General features: G+C 36.8%; 2 protein-coding genes across 2 annotated transcripts in view; one reads left to right on the top strand and one right to left on the bottom strand.

Moving 5' to 3' along the window:
* Nucleotides 1-5,208: 5,208 nt before the first annotated feature.
* LOC101312124 (inorganic phosphate transporter 2-1, chloroplastic-like) lies at nt 5,209-8,736 on the bottom strand. The gene is made up of 11 exons (XM_004293101.1): nt 8,584-8,736; nt 8,232-8,357; nt 8,076-8,145; nt 7,842-7,966; nt 7,541-7,756; nt 7,094-7,180; nt 6,539-7,006; nt 6,224-6,333; nt 5,955-6,060; nt 5,615-5,869; nt 5,209-5,334 (listed from the first exon to the last, which is right to left on the bottom strand). The coding sequence occupies exons 1-11, from the start codon at nt 8,734-8,736 to the stop codon at nt 5,209-5,211; spliced, it is 1,842 nt and encodes a 613-aa protein (XP_004293149.1).
* Nucleotides 8,737-10,440: 1,704 nt separating this feature from the next.
* LOC101311832 (probable serine/threonine-protein kinase DDB_G0271682-like) overlaps nt 10,441-11,767 on the top strand; it is a 6,262-nt gene continuing 4,935 nt past the window's right edge. Inside the window, exons 1-5 of the mRNA XM_004293100.1 lie at nt 10,441-10,689; nt 10,817-10,906; nt 11,115-11,198; nt 11,326-11,417; nt 11,563-11,683. Of these exons, the coding sequence (XP_004293148.1) occupies nt 10,441-10,689; nt 10,817-10,906; nt 11,115-11,198; nt 11,326-11,417; nt 11,563-11,683 (636 nt within the window). The remainder of the gene's footprint in view (nt 10,690-10,816; nt 10,907-11,114; nt 11,199-11,325; nt 11,418-11,562; nt 11,684-11,767) is intronic.

Below are 11,767 nucleotides of genomic sequence, written 5' to 3'. Positions count from 1 at the left end.
TTTTTTGCTTAGGTCGGTTTTACCGATCCCCCTAGAACCTTCCTCTCTCTTCTTATACCCTTTACCGAAATAGAAACTTTCCGTTTTTAGACCATAATTTTCTCATACGAACTCCGATTTGAGCGTGCCACGTGTCCACGAACTCGTATTAACGTCCTCTACGACTTCCATGAAGGAGTTCTCCCAATTATCAACTTAACAAAAAGTCAACTTTTTGGTCCTTTACGGTAAAACGGTTACAAGAAACAATAATTGAAAATTTACTGTAAACTTCATAAATTCACAGAACATAGCTCATCGCTCCAGAAAATAATCCGGACATACCGGTGAGCTTATATAAACGTGTACCACGACTTCGGACTTTTAAATCCACTATTTACCCATTTCCAGAAAAGCTCGAAAACAACCTCGAGCAATCACTATTTAAATCTCCGAGCGCGAATAAAGAAAAATCCGTGGTAACTCGTAACCCCAAACAGTAACCTTTTAGGTACGGGGTATTATAGGTTGGCGCGGACCAGCTTGATGGGCTTCGAGTGGGCTTTCCTTAGTGGCTTCCTATTGAACATTGAGTATTGAGCTAGGTTTTTTCCTTTCTAGTTTTTCTTTTCTATGTCCTTTTTATGATTTTCTATGGTAGGGCTCTAGCCTGTCAACTAAGAAGGTTATCAAACACCTCGATGATGAAAGAGAGTGTCGTAATTGAGCGCTTTGGCGAAGGAAACTTTCAACCAAGTTTATCCTTGTGTAGGATAATTTTCTAGCTTGGATAGGCTCATTTTAAATGAGCAAAAATTGTGCAATGTGATGATATTTGTATCACCTCACGAGAGGTTGTATCGAGCCATCCTAGCTTGAGAAATCAATATATTGAGTTACATGCAAACTTTGTTTCAAAAAAAAAATGTGGTTGTCATAATATATTAGTAAGGAATATTTAAGTAAAGATAATTTTGTTGTTCTAGGTGGTTAGACAAATTCAATTAAATTTAAAATGTAATTACAAATTATTTAGCTAAATCTTTTTTTTAACAATAAAGTTTAGATCAACAGCCCGTTAGCCATACTCTACCATTTTTACAAAAGCAAATACTGGCAACATTCGGATTAACATAAAAGCAATGAAAATACTGATCCGAATCTCTGATACACTCACAGTTAAGCAAGCTTACAATCAACCTCGTCTTAATCTAATTCCCATTTGTCAACCAGGCAATTGTGGTAAAAGTACAAATTAAAATCGATACAAAAGACAAAGAGAGTAACTATCTAATAAAGACTTAACCGTAATTTATAACATAATTAAAAAGGAGCCCCAAACCCTATAAATGAACACAAGCGCAAAGACCCAGTTAAATCATAGAGCTTAAGAGCATATTCAACAGCTTTCCTAAAATTTCTCCAAAATAAAAAAGCAAAAACCAAAATCTATAAAAAAAATTTGCTCTAACTCCAATAGCTTCCTTATTTTAGAGATTTTAATATTTATTACTACTATCCTACATCATTTTTAACCTCTCAATACATCATTTTTTACCTCCCAATCTAACAAAGCAAATTAAAGTTTCCACCACAACCGACACTTTGACCGTCCAGAGGCCGGCCAACACCACCCAACTTCCATCGTTGACAGGGAGAGCCGATGCCAACGAGCCCCTCAAGAACCCAACCCTTCAAGAAAAAAAAGGACGTCACGCAAGGTTAACTCTACCAAACAAGAATCTGGCGCTGATTCGCTGTCGACCTTCAAAGTAGCCGTCGTTCTGGTATGTCGACAAAAGAAAAAAATTCTCGGTCCCACAGCCGGAGAACCTATTTGAACCTTGTCGTTACCAATAAAAGGCGGAGGCCTCTACCAGAGCCGATGACGGCCGCTCCACTGTCGCTCGCCAAAATCTTTGAAATCCTAGATCGAGAAACCTAGAGGTAGAGATAGAGAGAGACGCTTCGATCTAATTATAGGAATAGAAACATATCAATTTATACATCTCACCCTTGTTCTTCTTGAGTAGATCTCTCCTCACACACATTCATGTTGAGTGAATTTTCCCTTACCCTATCTCAACCAGACTCCACTTGAGGGGATTTTGCCTTAACCACATCTACAATGAGAGTTTTCAGCTTATCAAGATTCGCTCTGAGGAGATTTTATCTGATGGACAAGAAACATGAATCAAATAAAACTCTATCAATTGTAGCATTAAGTAAGAAGGTATCGTTCAAAACAGGGGATTGAAGATATCTTTGCCCAAAAAAAAAAAAGGCTTAGAAAAATTACGCGAATTATCAAGTATTGTAGACTTATAACTATTTACAAAAGTCATTATTGTTTCTAGCAAACAACAGTCGAAAACCAAATTAAAAACCTAACTTAAACTATTTTGGAAATTCTGAAAATTAACAGGAGTATACAAAACACACATGGGGATCAGAAATCATTTGATACGAAAATAAAATAAAACAAAACATGGGACAGAAAAGTGACGAAAATCCTAAACTAAAAAGAAAACAAAAATCTTATTTACATATATACAATGATCGACTTTTGCACCCACACAAGATTCAAACTCAGATTTAAATCATCGCATACTCACTTTGTTTCAACCCTAATAACCTGACTCCTGCAAATTTAAAGTTCGAATCAACTCCTAAATGAAAACAGCCAACGCTGCCAAGTAATCCTCTAAATTCTTCTAAACTCTCATATACAAAGAATATTTTATATAAGAACAGCCAACGCAACCAAGTAATTACATGAATCATTACGCACAAAGGATAGAGTCAAACATATCAATACAAAAGCACATCAATACACAAGTAATTAGATGTATGTTTTGGTCATTAAACACAACTATAAAATTTGATGTGAAACATAAAATAGTAGGGGCGTGTATTAAAACTTCATTTTTGGAAGCCATGACCACCTCCCTCGACTTCGTATTGTCGCCTAGCTATTTCATTAACTAGAAGATAACAAACTACGTAGAAAAAATTGTACCTTCAGTTAACTGATTTTTGGCAAACTCGATGTCTCGCTGTCGAACGTGTGCTGCCGCATCCTCGCCGCTTCAATTTCAGATCAAGCGTGACCATCGCCGCCCCTTTTGCATAAACTTCGCGCCTCACATTCCACATCACGACCCAAACAGCTCACGACGAAACCAAAACTATCCAGATTAAACCAAGCGCGCCCATTTGTCCAACTTTGATTCTAGGGTCGCGATGTTTGGCCAAAGGCTCCTAACCTACCACTAAAGATAGTAAACCCAAATAGAAAAAACCAACTGCTAGAGCCTCGAGCACAGTCCAAAATCTTGGACCCACGACCCGATGTGAGATCTCGTCCGGTAGCAGCCGTGAAATCGACAAAGCCGGAGGCTTACACACGATCCAAACGCTGCTAAACGAGTAGGGATGGCAATAATCCCCGGTGGGTAGGGTACCCACGGGTATTCGACCCTAACAGGGAAGATATACGGGTATAAACAGGTAACGGGGATGGGGATCCCCAGTATTTGGATTCTTAAATCGGGTACGGGGCGGGTATGGTATTTTGATATTCGTCTCCATCCCCACCTATTAAGGATGAAAATATTATTATATATAATTATATAATTTATTATTATATATATATATATTTATATATAATTTATAAATAAATATTTATGTAAAAAAATTTGTGATTCTCTTAATAAACATTTAATAGACGTTCCTTTTTATTATATATTTTTATTCTCTTAATGAAATTTATAGGTATTGTTCTGTTTTAACCAAGACTTGTATTTATTTTTATTGGATTGAAGCATGAAACTTATTTATTTTGGTATTTGATTTTAATTTCATACTTTTATATAATTGTATTTCGTATTTAAAAAAATTAATTTAATACTTAATTGTTAACGGGTACGGGTACGGGTATGAAAACGTAATCCCTAAAGGGTACGGGTACGGGGAATCCCCATTATCTAATTACGGGTACGTGGACGGGTACGAGGATGAGAAACGTAAAAAGGTATGGGTACGGTATTTTGATCCCCGTACCCTACCCTACCCATTGCCATCCCTATGAACGAGCTTGATTGGGCAAGCGAAGCTTTTTCTCTCGCAGTGGTGTTCACTTGGTCACCTAGTGATTAAGAAAATCATGGTCAATTACCGTTGGATGTAAATCTAAGGGTGTGAAGTATTATTTTAAAGTTAAGTTGTTTTGTTTTCTACCTTAATTTAGATTTACATCAAACGGTGATTGACCATGATTTCTTTGGTCACTAGACTTTGGTCACTAGGTGACCATGTGAACACTACTGTTTGCTCTCGAGATGACTCATTTAAGGTTTTTATCTCTTTTTGCTTGGATTTTACCCTTTTTGGTCCTTGAGGATTTAACTGTCACATAATCCTAAGATATTGTTTGATATTTATTAATCCATAATTATTAATAATCTTGAATTGTAAAACAAGAAATTTTCCAACATTACGGGAGGACCATGTGGCAGTATGACGTAGTCCTACATTCCAATCAAATATTGACACATGGATTTTATTAAAGAAAAATCACATCAGTTATTTTGTCAAACAAAGACAATTTTGGGTTTATTGTTGCTTTTTAAACCCTAAACTATAAACTCTAAATCGTAGACCCTAGACCTTAAACCGTAAACCCTAAACCCTAAACCCAAACCCCTAAATCCTAAACTCTAGTCCAAACTCAACAAAGACCCATGAAGGTCATTTCACAAAAAATAGAAACACCTTGGTTTATATTTTAGTCGTAATAAATACATGTGTTAATATTTGATTGGAATGTAGGACCACATCATACTGTCAGTTTGCCACATTGTTTTTCTGTAGCATTCAAAAATTTCTCATTGTAAAACATGTAACATCAATAGTGTAATTGTTTAAAATTCTCCGAAACTTTCGGTAGTATGGAATTGGTGTTGACCATTATACCAAAAAAAAAATGGAAATGGTGTTACCGTTATTTGAGTGATGTCGATCTCATATGTACCCATACTATACTTAACAATGTTTTCATCAAGTGAGATTTTAAGCCTTGCTAGTAACTGAAATTAACTACAAAATTGTTATTCCAAGTGAGTTGAATGTAATTTTGATTCATATCTAAGGAAAGGTTTGCTATACAATGGAAAATCAAAATTTTAGATACAGAGAGGAAGGAAATTGGCCGGTGATGATGATTGAGACTCAACGCACTACATAAGCAGGGGAGTGTATAGACATTGAGAAGATCACATAAGCAACGGCAGAACAAAAGACTATGGTCATCACCCACCCACACATGAACTTGAATAAGAGCTTCCAGTTCACATTCTGCAAGAGTCAAATTCAATTTTGAGGATCCATTCATACATTATTAAACTTCTGATTATGCATAACCCTAACTACTCACAATAGTTTTATAAACGGCTAAAATTCTTGTATATCATGTTGCTAGTTTTTTTTTTTCTTGGGAAATTTAATGTTTTAGGACATTCAGGACCTAGGGTGGTTTCAGTGGTAGTTGTTCTAATTCTAAACTAGAGCTTAAAGGTATCAAACTCATAACCTACACATTCAGAGTAAACAGTAAGCAAATTAAAGATTAACTCACCCGAGGGTCATCTGCAATCCCAACTCCTACCAAGGATCCAACCAAAGCATGGATGGTTGAGACTGGAAGCTTAATTTTAGTGACAATGATGATTGCAGCTACAGTTGACAATTGTGCTGCTAACCCTCTTGAGTTGCTCATATAAGTCAGCTTTCCACCCAGAGACTGAGTCACCCTAAACCCACATAGAAAGAAACCGATGGCTGCACCAAATCCACCAATTGCTTTAAACCACCAAGTTACATGGATTGATCCCTGCAATATATATGAATGGATAACATGATGCTTAGTTATATAACTAACAACATGATGTTTATTAGTACTGCACTATTGTACTCACCACATGTTCCCCATTTCCAGAATATTTATCTCTGTGCTGGAAAACATCAAGAATAGCTCCATATGGGCTCACAACAGCCGCAACCTCACTAGCTGATTGTATAAGCCTGCTCATCAACATCATTTTTGAGGTCATATATGATGCAGTGTAGGATTAATCTGGATTCCTGCTGATGTTTTTCTTTTCTTTTTGTGTTGAACTGTTGATATTGTGCTTACATGTAAAACTATGTCATGCATATCTTAAGACACAAAAGTGGCAGGACTTACGCAAAGATACATGAAGCTATAAGATGAGGAAAGCTGAAGTAATCTTCCACATCGTCATATTTTTCGGCTAGAGCATGGCGAACAAGGGTATGCTGGTCATACTCCATTATCTATTTCCATTGCATAATAAGCATGAAGGTTAGCACAAAATGAGCATATTGTGTAGTCTCTCATCGAGATATTTGCATGTTACTTTGTCAAAACTGTGACATATATTTCAAACAAATATACCAATTGTCCACATTCAGTTTGGCACGAGATATTTTCTGAGAGAGATGTCATATGAAAGAAGACTTGAGGAGCAGGAGTACTTACAGGAGAAAAAACTGATTTTGATGAACCTTTAAGAAACCGGAAGGCATTTCCAATTGGTGTTGTTTTCTCAATCTTCTGAAAGTTCCTTGTGTGAGTTTGAACCGATTGAATTGGTGTAGACTGGAGCAACTTTCTAAATGAGGTAGATTTGTCTATATTAGACAGATCTTGAGAAGCAATGGATTGATCTTTAGCAAGCTTATTTTCGGGTTCCTGGACTAATGAGTCCGGTGAAGCCCAGCTCCTCTCGTCCTCTTCATACACCGTGTCAAGGACTCTCATCTGCATGAAATCTTTCAATGCTTCTTCAAACTGAGCTTCATCTTCAGCTGATTTTGTATCGTTAAATGCTGGATCTTGGCTTTCTATGCATTTACCATGATCTGAAGATTGTGTCATGTTTTTCTTCATGGTCTTGTAATTTTTGACTGCTTTTAGTTTTTTCATGGCCAAAGGTACTACAACAAGCTGTTACATACAGATTTAGACACTGGTCAAGAACATTAGTAAGACCAGGCCTCCAAACAAAATTCATTAATTGTTATAAAATGTTACCAAAGATAATAGAGCTCCGATCAAGGTGGCCACTGCAACTGCAACAATCATCACCCAATTATAAAGAGCTATCATATGTGGTAACACCTGAAATTGTCAAAGCACAAAATTCTGGTAATAAGAAATAATATGGAGAACAGTAAAGCACGTACTGAAGCAGGAATATAATTATTAGCCTGCTAAAAGTAAAATTAATTAACAATGTGAATGATACGTTTCTTCACAATTCCCTTGTTTTATAATACTGTATATTCTAAACTTGGTGACTTCATGTGATAGCCTTAAGCGAATGCAGTAAAGTGAAGACAGGTATTAGAAATTGCATTATCTACAAGTATGATCTGGTATGTCTCATTTAACATTACTGTCGAAATTTTAGGTTAAACCATCTTCCCGAGGCTCTTTCTATCATGCAATATCAATGAAGAATTATATATAGTAAGAAACCTGAAACACGAGAAAGAGGCAAAGCAGTCCGGCTGATATTCCATAATCAATTGGAAGAAAAACAAGAATCCTTCTTTCGGAATTTTCATGGCGAAGCAGAGAAATCTTCATAAGAGCAAAGAGGAGGAATGCGCAAAGAAAGGCAATTAATGGAGCAACAGTCCACTCAAGAACAAGCCAAACAAGTCCTCCACCGATGAAATTGTGGTTCTGATTCTGCATTGAGTTTCCCATTGAGAATGTGAGTTGTAGCGTCAACTTTGTCATTTTCATTATGCAGTTGCATCTATGTCTGCATTACCTTATTCCATAATGGTATGTAGCCAAAACCTTGAGTAGCAAGTACAGTTCCCAATAGAGCACCTTGTATCGATTGCAGGGATGAGACTGGCAGCCGTAAATATGTAGCCAGAGAAACCCAGATTGCTGACCAAATTTCCGCATAAATATATATGTTGTGAAAGAAGCTTCAGAAACTTGTTTACTACACAATGACATGAAGTATGATAGTAATAATAAGAAAGTCATGTTGTACCTGCTGTGATGAGAACAACTACCAGACTCCACATCATGAAACCTTCACTAGGCTGATTTTCTTTAAGGAACTGGGTAAACAGTGAACTCCATTAGTCAAATGAAATCAACATTTTCATGAGAACTTGATTTAGGCACCAAGGTTTTACTACCATACATAAGAAAATAAGGCATTAACAGTACTGGTGGAACTTGCAAAGGCTGCTCCAGGAACATAGATCATACAAGCCATTACAAATGCCTTCAGAATGGTCAAACTCCCGGATCCAATTGGAGTTGAGAACTGAAATTGAAAACAATGTATGATAAAACCAATGTATGAACTAAAATTGAAGAAAAACCTGTTAGAGGTTCATATGAACTCCATAAAAACCAACTTTCGTGTACAATATCTAGTCCATCATGATTGAAAACAATGTCAGCACGTCTTGGTCATTTCACTACATAACCTCCTGAACATGGTCACTATACCTAAAGATCATCCAAAATTCATTTACGAAGCCACTAACCGGAGCTGGAAGATTGTTGGCACCAGCCAAAAACGCCATGAGAATCGCAGCAAAAGCTGAAAATATTGGTATCCATCCATAAGTCTGCTTCCACTTGCCCACGATTTTGGTGGCCAAATCAATAGCAACATGATGATCAGTGTTTGATGACATTTTTGACTATCTTACTCGATCTGTTAGTCTCAGTTGGTCAGAGAGCTATGACCAAGAAGGCAGCTCATAATAACATAAGAGGTTAGTGATTAATACTGTAATTGGCATTGGATTAATCTCCAAAGGTGCATAGGTTGTGCTGTTTTTTCTAATGTTATGTAGCACCTTCTCTTATTTTGGTTGTCTTTTGACATTGACGACTGTGTTGTTTTCCTTGTCATTTATTGGAAATATTCTTTGTTCGTCTCTTGACCAATTAATATTGATAGTGTGGAATGTGGATGCAAAAGATATCAACTTTTTCAATATTCTCACTTTCAAGGACTGCAATGAGAGAGCGGCCAATGATGCTCAAGGTATGAAGCCTGTCTCTGTTACCTATGAAATAGTCAATTACTAAATGTTATATGCTTCAAAGAAAGAGATTCGATCTTCTTGAGTATCCAGACGTATGTATGTATGGTTGTATATATCTAGTTAGTTTTATTTGTTTTCGTACTAAGCGGGTTTATGCCGTCCCACTATTAGGTAGAGCGTGAAAGGTCTTGTGCCGGTCTATACATCTTGTGTGCAGCGGCGGACTCAGGATTTTGTATATGTGGGGGCGTAAACAAAGTTTTATTTCAAAGTCATAGATTTATAAGGAAATTGAACCAAATAAAAGACATAAATTGAAAATAAGTTGAAGATTATTGTAACTTATTCATTAGTAACTTCATTTTATTGGTGTAAAGCACCAAAACAAGCTTGTGTTTATCTCTGTGGGGGCTTAGTTAGGAGTAGATACTATAAATCAATTGGTTATCACAGTATATATCATACCTAGCTTCAATACACACATGAAAAAATTCAGTGGGCGCATATGCCCACACCCACACTAGTCCCTTAGTAGGCCGCCGGTGCTTGTGTGACTTATCTGCTTTACGGAGGCGGTTTGTTTTCCGTTTGGTCAAATGGTCGCAACCTTCTAGTGGCAAGATGAGACTAATTGTTGTCAGATTTATTTTTTGACGGCAACATATAAAGTACGAAAGCTGCATTATTAGACATTAGAATCAATATGTATTTGTGCTACATGTCTATTGATCTTTTTATTATGTTACCGTTGTGACAAAGCAAATGGAGTCGTCATTAAAATCTCTTTACTAGTTGATGCTAGTTAGAATACATGTTTTTTTATAGAAATTCTCGATATTATATCGGGACTTCTAGGTGCTATAAAATGTTTAATCAAGTATATGTCAATCACATTCTTCCCTATTGTACAATCGTACATCAGTAAGGCAATAAGAACTCTTTGAGATCAGCAGAGAGACTGTTTCCTTTGGAAAGATGCATCTCATCCAAGACTCACCGCTTCCATCATCACCCATTTTGCACCTTATCCTTTGATTTTGTCATTTTGGTATTACTAAGCATGGCATCACCATCAATTTGATGCATATAAAATTTAAACTGACAAAACGGGTCGTTCTGCCCAAAGCCTCTATCATGGTTATAACCGCCGGCCTCTTTCCCGCCACAACAACACGACTCACGAGCTAAGCCATATAACACGTACTAGTCTCTCTCTCTCTCTCTCTCACTCTTCTTTCATTGCCCTTTTTCAGTCTAGCTAGCTGAAGCACCTCTCCGATATCTCCTTTTTCATTTCGATCGGAAACTGATTCTCCATATATATATAGATCGATTTAAATGAAGACGATGGGTGAGATTCTTTATGCATGCGACGACTCTGACATGCAACTGATAGGGAAGTTCTTGAGCTTCGCTTCGAGAGGTGACAGAGTTGGACTGAACCAGATGTTGATCCAAGGCGTATCTCCTGATGTGCAAGACTACGACAACAGGACGGCGCTGCATCTGGCGGCGAGTGAGGGTCACACTCCCATTGTTGAGCTTCTTGTGTGCTACAGAGCCAATGTTAATCTCCAAGACCGATGGAAAAGAACGGTAATAAGAACATATATATTGGAATTTTCATATATAGGTACCTACAACGTACTAGATGTATTGTGATTTGCTCACTCCAAGTTCGATCTTATCGATCTCTGTTACTTTTGTGATGTGAATATGTAAGCCCTTGACAGATGCAAGACTCTATGGACATCGAGACATATGCAGAATTCTTGAAGTGAATGGAGGCAATGACTTTACCAGTCAGCTAATGGTAATTATTAGTTAATTGATCGAGAACAAAAACTATATTTGATGATCGATCGCGAACCTTTAATTCTATCTTAATTTCTAGGTATGATCAGCGTACTCCAAGTTTCTTATGATCATAAAGTTTCTATGATCAACTCAAGATGCATGTCATAACTAACTACATGTTTTCTTCTTCTTCGATCTTCTTCTTTTGGACACCGGCCGGCCAGACTGTTCGACATGAACATGATTCAAATGATGTTAAGTTTGACATGACGGAATTAGATACAGAACATTCATCAAAGGTTCAACAGGTACTGATCGAAGTTGATGATCTGGCATATATTAATCATCTTCTACATATATATATCGCACGTTGTTGTACCATATATCAGTCTGTAAATTAATATATGTAAAAGCTCTTGCTTGAGTTGATTTCAGGGTTGTTTTGGTGAATCTGAGAAGGTCAAGTGGCGTGGAATCTGGGTCGTAAAGACTGTTGTCAAGAGACACATACGTGCTCCAGTAACAATGTATTTGTTTCTACATATATATTAATTAAGTCGATCGATCATTAGTTTAAGTAGCTAGCTAGTGTATATTATGTGACTTAATTAATTCGGACAAACTCTAATATTAATATTCCTTCAAGCTGATCATACGTACGTACGTACACAGGATACTCTCTGCTAAGGATAACACTCTCCTACGGGAACTTAGACATCCCAATATCTTGCAATTTCTTGGTTCAATTGTGCAGCAAGAGGAGATGGTTCTTATTACCGAGTATCTGCCCAAAGTACGTATATATCTATACCTTCTTGCTGCTACTTAATTAATCAGTCATATATATATATATATATATATATATATATATATATAT

This window comes from Fragaria vesca, linkage group LG2 (assembly GCF_000184155.1).
Source record: "Fragaria vesca subsp. vesca linkage group LG2, FraVesHawaii_1.0, whole genome shotgun sequence".
NCBI lineage: Eukaryota > Viridiplantae > Streptophyta > Magnoliopsida > Rosales > Rosaceae > Fragaria > Fragaria vesca.
The sequence above is the reverse complement of the archived record's forward strand: the minus strand, read 5'-3'. Positions and strand labels throughout refer to the sequence as shown.